This window comes from Semicossyphus pulcher, unplaced genomic scaffold (genome assembly GCF_022749685.1).
Source record: "Semicossyphus pulcher isolate SPU_LCO1_2020_fin unplaced genomic scaffold, fSemPul1.0.p SCAF_1, whole genome shotgun sequence".
Taxonomy (NCBI): domain Eukaryota; kingdom Metazoa; phylum Chordata; class Actinopteri; order Labriformes; family Labridae; genus Semicossyphus; species Semicossyphus pulcher.
The window spans coordinates 10,748,245-10,764,249 of record NW_027211603.1 but is presented as its reverse complement, the minus strand read 5'-3'; the positions used below and the strand labels follow the sequence as shown (position 1 = coordinate 10,764,249).

Below are 16,005 nucleotides of genomic sequence, written 5' to 3'. Positions count from 1 at the left end.
GTGATGACACTATATCTCTGCGATAGGTAATTACTGATGTACCTGCTTACTGACAATACACTTGACATATACTTGTCGTTCTGGTCGAGAATGTTTTCCCTTTAATTATTATACTTAGATCCAGGAGAGTGAAGGAGATGACGTCAACTCTTATGGCCTATTTTTGTGTCCGTATATGTTGGGTTTTTTTACAGTCCACAAAGTGAACAAGGCATCGTATGAAACGCAAGAAGAATTGGCTTGCTTGATTCCCACGAAGCGCAGCAGAAGTTCAGAGCTAACAGCCTGCCTCTCAGCATTTCATTTGACGCTCAGTCCAAAAGCGCTTATCTAGAAAATCTGAGCACACGTAATGGCACAGAGGGATAAGAGGGATGTATAATGCATAAGGAGGAGATGCTCCTAATGGCTTCTTCTTTGGGGCAACAACGAGGAGATGGAGGACAAAACAAGGGGCTTTATTTTGCTTCTTCCTCTTCTCGTAACGGAGAGGAAAGACAACAATCACGCAGAAAGCTGGATATGCTTTTTTCCTGTTCTGTGCAATCTTTCTAAGTGTGTGTGTGTGTGTGTGTGTGTGTGTGTGTGTGTGTGCGGTAGGCCTCTGAAAGAAACAGCAAGACATTAAGAAATGAGGAGAAAGAGAGCATGAGCAAATGATTCACTCGCTCTCACAGGGGATATTTTGAAAAACACATAGAGATACAAACAAATGCGAACACACTTACAGCAAATAGACACACTCCTCTTTGCCTAATAGCTTTGACCAATACATAGAAAGGAGGCTGGATGCCGGACAGGGCTGACTAGACACTGAGTGGCTGACAAATGTTAAATCATGCAGGCAGAGGCTCTCTCTCTCTCCCTCTCTCTCTCTCTCTCTCTCTCACACACACGCACACACACACATGCAGGGTGTCGTGCTGAGCCTGACTCTGAGGCAGCTGGAGCCAGAGAGCTGAAGGTTGTCAGGAGACATGGCGAAGCATGTGTGTGTTTCTCACACAAAAGAGCCCCCTAATTGTTTGGGATTCATTAATGCAGCAGCTTTTCAATTGCAACCCAAGCTGTCAGGAAAAAAAAATCTTTGTAGCTGGGAGAGAGGTGTATTCACACAGGCTGCAAAATAACTGTATAATTAATACTGGAGGAAACTCATTTTTCATGCCGAAGAAATGAGCAGGATTCTGAATGCTATCGAGACTTGAAGGAGGACACATTTGGCGTGTTTTTAAGGCTTACATTGAAAGTGTTTTACGGTGTGTGCTGGTGTTTTTTTTCTTCTGTACACACTGCCTTCTTTGAGAGACAGAAGATCGACAGAGGAAGAAAAAGTGTTGCTTACCAGAGGTGCTGAGGGTGGATCCCAGTGCTGAGGGGCTCGGGGCCAGGCTGCTCTTAGAGTGGGGAGCCGGGGATGATGAAGAGGACGAAGAGGAGGAGGAGGAGGAGGAGGAAGAGGCCGCAGGGGAGGAGGTGCGAGCAGCAGACAGGGTGGGCGCAGGGGAGGCCAGCCGCTCTCCAGACTCCATATCTGTCAAACACAATCCAATCAGCAGGGTTACAATAGCAAAGCACACCCACCCGTACACTCCCAAACACACGCGCTTAAACACATACACACAAATGCATAGTGTCACACCTACACAGCGTGTTCCAGCCAGCGCACGCACGCACACACATCTCCTGACACTTTTCCTTTCACATCTCACTTCCCCTGAACAATATTTCTATTTAGCCATGCTCACTGGCTCTCAGCCTCTATTGATTCTATATGGGGTAGGAAGGAGGACGACGTCTTAAAGGACTCCGATACGGCACAACAAAGCAGGTTTTATATTTTGATGCATTAAATACCAGAGCTGAGGATGTGTTCAGCACCAGGACAGACACTTTCACCGGGGAAGCTCACTCTGCTGAGAGTAAAGTGGGATGTTAAGAATGACAGAGGTCAGCAAGAAACTCCAAAACTAAATGCACAAATAACACATTTTCACTTTCCTTTGTCACTGTCTCCGTAAGACACACAAACACTCACGTACACCTGAGTCTGACAGCCAGGATCCTCTTACACCCGCCTTGATAGGGAAAAAAAAGACATTCAAATTTAAGAGCTCTTTGAGGCCTGTAAAGACAACATCGCTCCCTGAGTCCTTTCAGTTGCAACTACAAGTAAATGGAGAGGCTTTTAGATGACGGGTGCATTAACCAACACTGTAGCTTTCCATTATCAGTCTCACAGAGTCATCATGGCAGCCATTATCAACCGAGCAATAATATAAACTCGCAAGACATTTTTTGCCCCTTTGCAGGCAAATATTTCACTCACATTTTTTCAACTTTAATCCCCTTTTGCTTCCAAATGAGAACACAATGAGGCTGTGCCCACACAGCTGCTAACTTGTGCAGCTAAACAAATACAAAACAGTTTCAAAACACACACACGCACATGAGTGCACACTTTCACAATTCAACCCCCACTACACACACACACACACACAAAATAACCTCCCCTGTCTATCACATCAACCTGACTCCTTTTCTCTCTTTTCTCCGTTTCCGTATCCCTCTGCCTGACACTAATCCAGGACTGAAAATCCCCTTCAAAAGCACAGTTTGCAGATTGTGTTTTACAGGCAGGCTTTGTTATTGTGTCATTACACATAAACAGTCTCTGCCTCCATCTCTCTTTCCTTCTCCTCTCTCCTGCCACCCTCCCTCCCTCCCTCTCCTCTGCAGTGGGAGCAGAGCCACTGATTAAATCTCTGAGACAAAAGCTGCTATCCTCTGAATATCAAGTATCAGCCTTTCGCCAGGAGCAACACTGACAAGAGAGAGAGGGAGAGCGGGAGAGGGAGCGAGGGAGAGCGAGAGGCGAGGATGACAAGAAAACCTGCTGCAGTCCGCGGGGAGGAGGCTGGTGTGCCATCGGACTTGGGCAGCCGTGACTGCCATTGCTGCAGTGAAAAAGATGGTGGTTGTGTAATTATGAGCAAGGTCAAAGGTCCTTAGAAGGGCCTCTCATGCAAGGTGACAGGATGTGGGTTAAAGAGGCACATTATCGGGCCAAACTGCACATAAATGAACGTTACATATTAGATACAAGACTACGTTTCTGGCTGAGTGAAGATGAAGTGTTTGACTGTAATCTTAACCAAAAAACTGCTACCTCTCTGCCACATTTTGTTGCATGAATGGCTGTCACACTGTGTGCTCCTTCACTTCGCCTGTCACCCTTTAAATGTCAGGTTGGGGTGAAAAGGAAAACATGAAAAAAGATTCTTTCGCGAGATAAAAAAAAGGAGCTATTTTTCTCGCGGTTGCTCCTGACACAAAATGTAAAGTATCATTAGTAGTGTGATGAAAACGGAGAGGAGCTGTGGCCCTTCATAATTATCATAATGCACAGGAAAACAAAAGGCTCGTGTCTCGGAGGACGAGCGAGCTTATGTGGTGTCAGCTGGTAAGTGAAGCGGATCATTCTCTACCTTTTTTCCGAGGGAGGGGAAAAACAGAGAAAGAGATAGAAAGACGGAGGGGGGAAAGGATGAGCGAGACAATGCACTCTGATTTTGTTGTGGGGAAAAAAAAACACACACAAGAAAGGGAAAGAGTGCAGGAGATGAAGGACAGGCTGTAAACCATTCCTGTCGTTTCTCAATATCTGCACTTAATGTCTCGCCTTGTCAAAACGTGATGATGTGAACAGAATTGATTTCCCCCCTAACAAACAACAAAAAAGCAATCCCTCCTTTTGCAGAGGTGTAAAGCAGAGTTACCCTCCCCCTCATCTCCTCTCATCTCTCACAATCTCTCAAAGGGCCTCGTTCTGGGATGAGAGATGGAGAGAGAAAGGACAGCGGGAGGGGAGGGGGGGGGAGAATGACTACGTGGCAAGTCCATCTTCCTCCGTCAACTAGAAACTGATCACTTAGAGCAATTAAATCTAATAACAATAATAAGATTGAGCTCAGCAATGTACCACCAAATGCACAGCCACAACAATGATTGCAACAATAATGGAGCGCCAAGGTATTTAAGGATCCAATCCTGACTTAATTATGAGAAATTAAAATGGATTTAGCATCAGAATTAGCTTGATTTTATAGGTAATTAACGGCACGCCACAGTGGCGGTATAAGGCGAGCGTTATAATCTCTGTGAACGGCTAAATCAATTTGACTCGAACAACAGCAACCAATCAACACGGAGCGGTGCAACCAGAAACAGCAGGTCTCGCAGATGCAAGGAGAGGGAGAATTTATGCTAATGGCTGAACTATGATTTATAAGATGTGTTGCAGCGCCGGATTCGGAGTCACGTCCACAAATACACCACAGCACCCAGCTGTCAACGCGTGCAGCTAATAGTGGCTGGATGCAGCGGCCCTTCAGGAGATAGTGTAGCTATAAACGGCTCTGCGGTTTTTATGAGTGCATGTGGCCTTCATATAGGAGCCTTCACATGTCAGGATCATCTGAAAGGAGAGCAGAATCGTATAAAGGAGACACAGGCAGCGTGCATTTGTCGGTGGTGTAATGGCTCGGTATGTGGCCTTACATCATGCGTGTGTTTTGTGGTGTTGTATGTCCGTGTTGCGTGTGTGTAATGGCTCCGGGTTACGCGTGCAGCGGTTTTACACACAATACATTATAGAAGTGTTTGCATGTGTGTGCGTCCCTGCTTCAAACTATTCAACCCCCTGTGTGTCTCACTCCTGCCCCTTTCCTCCTCGCCCCCTTCGACACACACACACACACACACACACAAAAAACACACACACATACACACAGTAACAGATGGCTGATACTAACTGAGATAATCCGCCAACAGAGTCATCAGCATGGATCAGTGGTAATCAGAGTGTGGACACAATGTCTCTTCTCCAGCCGTAATGGAAGGAGCGCCTGGCGCAAGGGAAGGGGAATGCATTATTCCCCATGATGCCCTGACCCCATTCAAAGACACACGGTGGCTCCCAGCTCTCTTTCTTTTTCCCCCTCTTACCGCAGCCGACAAAGACTGTATCGTCGCTGCTTCCGCAACGTTCGCTCTCTCCTCTGGATCTCTTTGCTCCTCGCCTTTTGTTGTGATCTGCAACTGTGTCAAACACTGACCTCTATTTAGCTAGCTGTGTGCTGCTCCAAGCTGCTAACAAGACAAATGTCAACATAGCAAGTGTGTCATGGTGAAGGTTGCTGGTAAAGACCAGGATGGGAATGAGTAATCCACCATTAGCACTTCTGGTTTAATCAGCGTGCTGGGTTTTTTTTCTGTAAAGATCAAAACAAATATATTGACTTGTTTTTATATTAGTATTTCCAGGTAATAATGAAGGTCTTTCTGAGAACTGATAACACTTGTCTACCATCCATCAGCTCCACTGCTTACAAGGTGATAAACTGTCAGCTTTCATGAATCACTCATTACGGAATGACACTTCATGTTATCACACACACACACACACAGAGAGAGAGAGAGAGAGAGAGAGAGAAAGGTGCTTCCTGTAGCGATATTGTTTGTGAAAGCGAGATCATTGACGCTGCCTCTGAATCAGCAGGAACATCTTTCGTTTCTGACCTTGTATAGCAGTTTTTCAAGAACTTCTCATCTCCGTGTGTTTGTGTATATGTTCGTGTGGGTGTGTGTTCTCGCCGGCACGACATGTGCATATGTATGTGGATGTTTGTACTTTGCATGCTTGTTGGCAATGAACACTAACTGAGCAAGATCATCTCGCTTATAGCAGAACGCACGCACAAGCTTGCTTGACCCCTTTCCTCCTCCCTTCATCCCTCCCCTCCCTGCACGCACACCGGCAGCCAGGAAATGACATAACCAGGCGCCTTGGCAAAAATTAAGTGACAACCTTTGTCCAGAGTCAAACATCAACTCAGAGAACATTTAAAGAGACAGCGTGCACTGTGTCATATCATGCTATACCACCGGTTGCAGAAACTGAAAGGTCATAACGGAAATAGATTCATTCCCGGGCTGTTGATTCATTGTTCGATTTGTTAAACGTCTAAAATCTGTACAAAAAGTCCATCAGTTAGTCAAAGCCCTGGATGATGTCCCCATCTTTTGTCCAAATAACAGTCCAAAGCCGAAAGATATTAAGTTTATTATCACACAAGTCAAAAACAAACAGCAAATTGTCACAATGGAGAAGCAGGAGCGAGAGAATTTATGGTATTTTAAGTTGAAAAAGTTTTTATTAATCAGCTAAACTTTCCAGCTCTATTCGGTGTAATGGCCCGTGCTGCTTTTGTTAGATCACTTTGGCACTTTATGCAACTTTCGGAAAAGGCATTAATGAAGTAACTTTTTAATGAAATGTATACAGAATCAGTAAATCAAGATATTAAAACTACATTTCAAGTTTTTGCATTGGTGCTTTGCCAACTGACATGGATTGAGCCAAGGCCCGAGAGGAGTACAAAGAGACAGCATGCCCCAGTGTGGCCTGTCTAGGTGACAACAACCAGAGCGACTCAGACCCCTCCCTCGGCTCTGCTCCTGCCCAGTGACAGATGGCAGAGCAGGGCATGTAGGGGATGGGCACCATCTCTCACCCCGCCTCGGCTAGCCTTGGCAGTGGTGCTGGCCACAGGTCTTATTACAGCCACACCACTGCCTGCCTGCCTGCCTGCCTGCCTGTTTCCATGTAACACTGGAGCTTACCACGCTAGAGCTGCTTACTGCCTGCCAGGGCAAAAAGGTAATGATATGGTCCCGTGTGTTGCAAATGGTAGAGCGTGGCGTTAGCATTCAAGAGTTTCCAGCTTCAGCATTCACTGGGCCCTGTCGTAAAATAAACAACATATGCGTATCCATGTCGCTGTAAGCGGCTTTAGATAAAATATAAAACCGAATGGCATGCCACACGCACGCTGTGTATTTTTGAAATGACAAGAAATCAGCTATAGCCAAATGGCTTTATTTGCCTTTTCAAGCATACTGTAGATGCCAAAGGCTGGAATCAACACCCCTACTCACCATCCGTCTCTGCTGGCTTCCCAGTGACAATAATGTGATTTTGGGACATGGTGATGACTCGGTGGGGAGGGATAGGATAGGCTTGTCACTTGTGTTTGATGTCAAACCTATGTGTGACAGAATAGTGTTACTCAGCTCAACCAGACATCGCACTACTCCCATTTCCTGGCCATAAATAGAAGAGAATGAGCCGGTAGTGAGTGTGTGTCTGCGCGCATGTGTCTGAGAGGAAGAGTCTCCATGTGTGTGTGTGTGTGTGTATCTGTTTGCACCCAAGCACACCCATATGCATCATTCTAAGTATCATAAAGTAAGCTCAATAAGAAATTCCCATCTCTTCCGCTCATTCGCATCTGCATCCAGCCAAAGCTAATTATTCTCCCCATGGTAACCTAGCAGGGTCTCCACATCAAAAAAGCAGAAGTGTGCATCAGGCAATCATCCCTGATGAATCTGCCCTTCTCCCTCTGCTAGCCACTCACACTCATCTGCCAGTCTCAGCGCTCATTACAGTTTTTCTACAGACTGAACCGGATCTGCTCACCACTGGCTGCATGTGTCTACAAGAGTCCATAATGACTTTGGAGCAGTTGGGAAGCACAGAATAACACCGTCTCCATGCTTCGGAGAATCACACATAAATTCATGCACACACACACACAAACACACACTCAGCACATGCATTGGAGGAAAGCTGGGTGGTAAACCAAGGCCTGTTAAGGTTAATTAGATTACAGACTCCAGTATTTTACATTTGCCGTAGTCCAATTTTCACAACAGTGTTTCTTGTGTGTGACTCGATACAAAGAGCCAAAGTGATGATTTGCAGAAAAATTACCCCGAGGCCTGAAACATTGAGCTGAGATACTAGGTGCACAACTCGCTTCACAAAATACACCCCACATATTAAATACAGCGGCTAAAATTCTCCAGTATTTAACAAGACTTGTGCAGACGTTTGCAAAATGTTGCAGGGATAAATCCACTGGGGATGCATTTTTAAATACGTCTCATTACTTCCACTGACACTGCCTAAGTTAGAAGCACTACCATACTGTAATAGTTAAAACACTAACTCTAAGAGGTAGTACTTTTATATCCTGGTTCTGTGGGAAAGACATTTACTGTAAGACAGACGCAAAGCAGGCGAGCTGCAGGAAACAAGTCTTATTTCTTACATCTTAACTGACGCCTGTTTATCACTTTTGCACGGTAGAATTGCGCTTAGATTAAATAACTATAAGTCATTAAATATTCAAGCTTATGTAAGGAAATGATGTTATCTTAAAAAAGTTCACCACATTAATATAGAAGATGTGCTTCGAACCGGATCATAAAAAATCTACATGCTCAGATACTCATTAGGAATAAAGGCGTGACTTCATAACATGGACTATACTTGTTACATGTATTAAAACATTCATGATAATATACTGTTATACATCTATAGTGAGGGATTTGGAGCTCACATCAGATTTGCATGAAATTACACAAAATTGCCGACTTAAACCACAGACTATCATTGCTGAGTGTGATTTCCTGTTGAAATCTTAATAAGATATCCCACATTCTGCGAACGCAACATATCTAAATAAATGCAGGAAATACAAAAATACATGAAACTGGAAAACAGGAAATAGCATCAGTTATCAGGGAGTATCAAGGAAAAGGAGGAGAGAGAGAGAGAGAGAGAGAGGGGGCGAGAGGGGGGTTAGCGCAGTACTCCAGATATGCATAATGCAAATGACATGCATGTCAAATGGCAAAACAAACTGACAGTGACAGAACAATGGAATAGTCAGAGAGCGGCAAGCCCTGCTTCAGCAGTCGTATGAGCTCCGTCTGTCCATTATCATGGGAAGGAACGATTCAGAATCACTTCTGTTCAACTGAAACTTTACTCGCAGCAGATAACTGATATCAATGTGTAAATGTGACAGGATTCAGATAAAAGGTTTTGGTGGCACATGGTGACCGCCAGTTACAAAAGCCTGGACTGATGCTGTTCTTCTTACACACGTGTTGTCTGACACAAAAGGCAGCATCGTTTCACTGCTGACAGCACAAAACTTCAGTTGCTGTATTGTTGCTTTACTGGATAAACAAAGGTACCTCTGAAATGTTAACAGATTTAACCTCTGCAATGTTTTTATGATCATTTCATTATGTTCAATTAATTTATTATTTAATGTAACTTAATTTACTTTGATTATGGCCAGCTTACAAAGTTAAAACAGTTGAACTAAAAGTAAAACGCTATGGCTTACACATGCACTTACAACCAGATCCTCATATTACAATCAATCTTCATATATTTGATAGTATAGTAATCTTTTAATTCACTTTTTTTTTTGCAAAATAGCAAAAATAGACATTCCAGCTTTACGTATTTGATATCAATTACTCATCTTTGAGTTTTAAACTGTTGTTCAGAAAGTCGTTTAAAGTGTCGCCTTGAGTTTACAGGTTTTTTTCTTTCGACCACGTGTCAGGAAATAACTTTCTAACGTTGCTGTTGCCCTGATACCAGCCATCACAATTCAAAAGCAGCCGATAAGTTTAAGGTTAATCATTGTAAAACTATTTCCTAACACATGATGTTGCTTTTAGGTCTCAGTACGTCTTTAAATATAAAACTGTACATAGTTAAGGTGAAGCCGTGTTTTCTCTTTACAGTGTTAAAACATGCTAAATTATGACTGGCTGATGTTATTAACTGAAGGTTTTTTAAGTCCCCTGAAGCCTGCAACTACACAGTAAACTCATTATCAGTTAATGTGTTTAAAAGAAAAAGCTGCTCACATCTCCGTCTTCATTCTGTGTTTATTCTCTCCTCTGCTCCCCCCACCTTCACACCTTCTCCCGCCCGGTCTCTCCTCCCTCACTTTGCTTTTGACCCTCTCTCGTCTTTTCATGCTTTTATAGAAATCAACATTAATGACACCTGCACAATGTAATGGCTTCATTAAAAAGGAGCCTGCTTTTCTGCTCCACACAAACAGACGTAATGCTAAATGGCAAATGAAGGCAAACAATGCGCCAAACATGAGGTGGTAAACAAAAAAACATGTCAGGTGTTTACAGCGACACGCAATCCACCGTGTTGTGTTACTGAAATCTCACGACGGTCTTAAAAGCTATTGAATAGTTTTCAGAACAACAATCTGGCAACATGCGCCGTGATGAGAGAAAATCCAGCAGCATTAAACTCAATATGTCAATCACTCGTCTTCCTCTGTTCAAACGGCTGCTTCACTTAATGTTAAACATGTGAAAATGACTGGCTGGGAGAGAATAGTGTTGTATTGACAGAGAGGGAGGCGAAGCAGCGGGCAGTCAGCCACTCTGTTCTGCTTCACTGCAACATGGGAGGGAGGCCAGCGTGGACACACACACACACACACAATCACACACACACACACAGATGTAAAACCACACATACAGGCATGTACACACAGGCAAGCACACACTTGCACAAATGCACACGCACTGATTCTCTCCCTTCCTCTCCCTCTCTCTCTCCCTCTCTCTCTCTCTCACACACACACACACACACACACACAGTGCAGCAGGTGAGGTGCCAGCACATCACAGCGCTGCCATTTTTCAGTGTCTTGCTCAGGGAGAAGCGCTCTGACATTTTATGAAGCACTCTGCAGAAATCAGCAGCTTGTAATGGCGGCTGGACTGTCACTCCTTCCCACTCTTCACACTCCCTCTATCTCCCTTCCTCACACGCTGCTTTTAAGATATTATCTGCCTTGATTAGCATAATCTAATCAATTTTACAAAATTGGCTTTTAATTACAAAGAACAATCTCTTCCTCTTACTATCTGTTTAAGCTTTAAATGCCTTTAGTATTTAAAAAAAAAGGCAAACTGAGGCAAGAAGTAAAACAGTGGTGAAAGAAAATCCTTTTCACTCAAGTGAGAGAAATGCCTCAGACTTGTGGTTAAAGGATGTTAAAGGCAGGAGAATAAGACGAGGAATTCATCTTTAAATTGCAGGTTTCTCTGAAAGATGATTCTCCCTTTGACATTATGAAGAAGCAGTCTAGTAGATGCCCTTACACTTTGATGTTAAATGGTAACACAATGCATTCAGACGTCTAAATTTAACAGCAGTTGTTTATTCGACCCTGCTGATGTTACTGTGCGTGCTTACTGGAAAGGCCTAATGATTAGAAACCCAGCTGTTAAATATGTCCTCTGCATAAAAAAAAAAGGGATCTATAACCGTGATTAACTCTCAGGCATGTTGTTGTGCCTGACAAGCTCTCTGTTGAGCAATGATTAACAGCTAGTGACTCTACAAACCGCTGCTAGCACATTAACACAATGTTTAGATTAGCCGGGCCCTCACTGAGGCCATTACAGCTGGAGCTAACCTAACAGTCGCGCTCAGAAGCCGGCAGCCTGTTGTCGGACAATTTACAACGATGACAAAGCTTGGCAACCGTGTTTGAAAGTTTCCCCCCCAAAGATTCACTCAGGGCCAGCACATTTTAGAGAGTGTCTCAGAATAGTATGCCCAGAGGAGAAAATGTGATTCAACTTGAAATATGTGGGAAGTGTCAAGGCCAAATCTCTGAGTGGAGGCTACGCTATAAACCTTAAACTAAGCCGATTTCATTAATGTGACATTAGCATTTGTAATGAGAAAAGGGGGAAAAAACCCTTGGGACATCTTTGTACTGTTAGAAAAACAGACACACACGTGCATGCCCACGCACACACAGACGTATTCACACATACAGGCACAAACATAAACACACATAAGCCGCAATATCAGACACTAATTTACATCAATATTACACGAGAAAGTCAAAATGAAGCCAGGAGAGGAAAAAGTAGAATCTGTGTGGGTTTGCTAATGAAATATCTGAGCTCAGTCTCTGTAAACTAACTGTGGCAGTTCGTAAATCTGTTGAACCTTCACTGATGAACTGAGCCGATAATTCCAGACAAATAAAGCCGCCATTCACTCCCGCTGTACCGCTCCAGACGGAAAGTAAAGGAGGAAGACGGTGTCAAGAGCGAAACTTCCACAGTCTCATCACTTTTTTTTTTTAAACTTGCCATTACACGTCTGTGGTTCTCCCCGGTTCTGAGCTCATGTGATGTGTGACGACGCTCTCGTTTCTTCTTCGACAAAACAAAAGCATTTAGCTGACTCCTCGGCCCTTTTCAGACTCCACAGCAGGCCTGGCAAGCTTCTACATGTTGATTTGTTGGGTAAGTGACTGTAAGGTTTTCATTGAGTCAATATTGAGCTGCACATTTCCAAATTGACCAAAGTAGCTCCGGGGCCAGAGCAGTGGTCCTGTGTGATTAGTTTAACTGTTGTTTGTGTCAGTCAGGGAGGTTAGATTTTAACTAACAGATAACAACTCATAATGGCAGAAAATGGGCCACTTTTTTGTCTCTGCATAGGTAACTTCTGATGGTTTACAGGTGAGATATTTTTCCACAATAACAAGATTCTTCTGGTGCCATTTTAAAGTAATAATCTTGAAGATTTTCATTAAAATAAATGTCTGTTATGTCACTATCTATCACCGAATGAGGTAACACAAGCCCATGCTTTTCCAGTCTCTGCTATGACTGAACAAACAAAGAAAAGATCGATGACTACAGTCAGTAACAACTGTTACAACCGGAGCAAACTGTGGACGTCACACATGCAGCACTGTCTGGACATCTGGGCAGTGTGCTCCTGTAACTACCGTTTATCGCCATAGGTGCCACCAAAGAGAACGAAGCTGAGATCTTCAAGATGCACTTTAAGTGTGAGATTCTGAATAAATATGACAGTTTCAATGTCCCCAAGGATCAACATTGTTGCAGTGCGAGGAGAGCCTTTAAAAGAATGTTTACTATAAGGTGAGTTATTCAGTATGTTTTTTCCGGAGGCACATTATCATATTTTAATTGAGTAGTGGTAGAAAAAAAATAATGGAACTGAAACATAATAAAGACAGAAGTATTGACTCTGATGACAGAAAGAAGAAGAAAGAGTAATGTCCCCTGAATGACACCGAATATCACGTGACAGCTTGAGTGGGTGAAGGTTATGATGATAACATAAACAGTGATCCGAGGCCATTTAAACAATGATCAGCAGCAATGAGTTGCTGTATGTGTTCATCATTAACTAGCCCATTTATAAAAGCTCCAAGTCTGCATGTGTCCCAACACCATAAAATAACAGGAGCGGCTCGTACGCCTTTGGTCTGGTTTGCCTCCAGAAGATTTCTCAACTCTCAACTCATCGTTTGCTCGCTTGGCACTGAGGCGCTCGCTGACTTCAGAGACGTGGAACTATGTTATGATGTTTTTTGCACTTAATGAAAATAGTCTGTAATCACAGCTTAAGAGCTGCTTTGTCAGGATTTATTAGGCTATAAAACTTACAACATAGGATTGTCTTAGAGGGGGTGACATGTAACAAAGGTCCCCTGGAAGAATTAAACCAGATCAATGTGGATTCTCGGTATGTGTGTTCAACCACACGAGCATCAGGACACCCCGAATGCAACATATTCTCCTCCATAAGCCTGTGATGTGTTGTGTAAATAAAATCTGTTGCTGAAAGATTAGAATTTGCTGTTTTTATGGCAGGGGAAGAAATTTGTCGTTATGTAACTTGCCAAAATGCTCACATCTGGCAAGCATGTTACGACAGCAAAGCCAATTGCACTTGTTCCCAAATGTTTAGATAATAAATTGGAGCAAAATGCCAATTCAGCTTTCATCAGGGGCGATAAATAGGCCGCTATTAATCGGTTTAAGATCCACTGATCCGTGGATTTGTTCAAATGTTTTTTATTCTTTGATTGCGCTGAAAAAGTATGTACTCACGTGTGCTGATTTGGGGTTTGTTTGTAGCACACACACACACACACACACAAAGCAGGGAGGAGTGGGGAAATTAAATTAGAAAAATAAACTTCCAGTGAGCCAGAATCCTTCTGTTGCACAGTGATGTTAACCATGCAGTTTGATAGCTGGAAATCTTCTGACAATAATTTTGAAGATTTAATAAGAAAAACTGTATGATACAAATACAGGAGCACTGCGCGTCTGGCTTAAAATAAAACCAATCACAGTTAGCTGAGATTACCAGAGCTGTGTAACACGGTGGTCAGCACATTTGCCTCGAGGCAGGCGTAATGTTACTTTCACACGGTTTGTTCTTTCCTTCTTTGTGTCTGCTGTGTTATTGTGACATCTGACTCAAAGCTGTTCTGAAAAAAAAAAAACGTTCCCAAAAAGATTTCGTGAATGATATTTGCAAACTGAAACTGTCCAATCCTTGTGTTCCTGTCTTTGTGCCCGTAAATTGTTCAAACTACAGAATCAGGGCCTGGTATATCTTGCAACACATACGGCATATTCAATCTGTTTTAATCCTTTTTTTACAGTCAAGGAAAACTTATATTTCACCGTAATATTTTACAGTGGGGAGGTTTTTATTCTCTGCAGTTCATGTGTGATAAAATATGACACGTTTGCCCTTACATGCAGAATAAAAAGATCATAAATGAGGGCCTTAATGGGAAACAGCTTCACTCTACCGTTTTGCCAGTATCACCTTTCTGCTTCTCTACCCCGGACACTTATTCTCCCCCCTGGGGGCAAATGTAGAAGACCCTTTTAAAAGTCCAGCTGTGCCTTTAAAAGAGTTTGTCACACCACCGATGGGGTGCTTTGAAATGCTGAGCAGAATAGCCACAGAAATAGAGCTCCTTTTTTTCCCCGTGACATGGCCCTATTTCCTGTGTCACCACACTTACCCTGTGTGATTTCCTAAAGAAAGTCAAAATATTTGAGCCTCCATTGTTGACTGTGTCAAACCGAGGCTTGACATTACTGCACTGCAATCACACTAACAGAGGTGGATACACACACACACTCACCGGCTCACAAGAGTTACTTATGCTGGACTGAGCGTCACACTATCTTTTCATGTGAAACTGTATCCACTGGAGCCAAACACTTCCTTATAGTTGAACCAATCACAAACCACCCATCACTCCCCTTTTGTTACCTGATATTAACTAAGGAGGGGTTAAGGAGGGAGAGGAATAATAGCTTAGGATGCATGCTTGTGTTTTGTGTGTTTTATGTGTGTGTCTGTGCCTATGTCACGACGAGCAGATTCCCTGTGTGGTGAGGCTGAAACCGAAGCTGCCCGGGCCTGTTGTTGATAGCCGTGTCTCACCCACTCACTGCCCCAGAGGGAGTCAGGACCAAGACCACTGCTCAGGGTCTGTCTGTTCACACACATGAAACACAGGCTTGGATTACACAGGGCTCAAATATGACTCATCCCAAGGAGGGGGTGGAGTAAGGCCCCTCTCTGTTGTTTTGCACATATACACACACACACACACACACACACACATTACTGCCCGCAATGATAGCAACATCACAGGCTCAGAGAGAGGACCTTGTGGTTCCACACACCTGCCAAAGACAGATGTTAAGAATAAATCAGAGGCTGGAGAGAAGCTCCACACTTCTGTAACTCCACTAACTCACTACACAGTACACTAACTGGAGAGCAAACAGCTGCACATGACAACACACACCAGTGATGAAAGTAACAATAGCATGCCGGCACCTGACATGCATACAGAGAGAGGCTACATCGCGGTGCGAGAGGGAGCATTTTCAAGTTTCCACCTCGCAGCTCTCCTCTCTTACTTTTGTGTTTTTACGCTCCGTTCTGTTGCCGTGAAACCGGCTCCCGTTCCTCTGGAGCTGAGGGCTTTTTAAGAGCAATTGTTCTGGAAGAAGCCGAAATCCTCCGACGACAGACAAACAAGTCACAACAAGGCTGAAAGCAGTGTGGGCGGTTAGGAGAGGAAGCTCTTTTTTCCGCTGCTGACTCGGTGAATTTCTTGATTTCTTCATTTAAATATAGCAGCGCCGGGTTATGAAGACTCAACACACTCAGAAAGCCTGCCCTTTAAGCTGATGTGTTGCACAATTATTTAGTCA

General features: G+C 43.5%; 1 protein-coding gene across 12 annotated transcripts in view; it reads right to left on the bottom strand.

Annotated features, from left to right (window-relative positions):
- The window catches only part of baz2ba (bromodomain adjacent to zinc finger domain, 2Ba), a 66,649-nt gene that overhangs the window by 27,906 nt on the left and 22,738 nt on the right, over positions 1–16,005 (bottom strand). For all 12 annotated transcript variants that reach the window (XM_069657585.1, XM_069657820.1, XM_069657662.1 and 9 more), the window contains exon 3: positions 1,346–1,534. In XM_069657585.1, coding sequence (XP_069513686.1) covers positions 1,346–1,532 — 187 coding nt within the window. In that variant the 5' untranslated portion in view covers positions 1,533–1,534. The remainder of the gene's footprint in view (positions 1–1,345; positions 1,535–16,005) is intronic.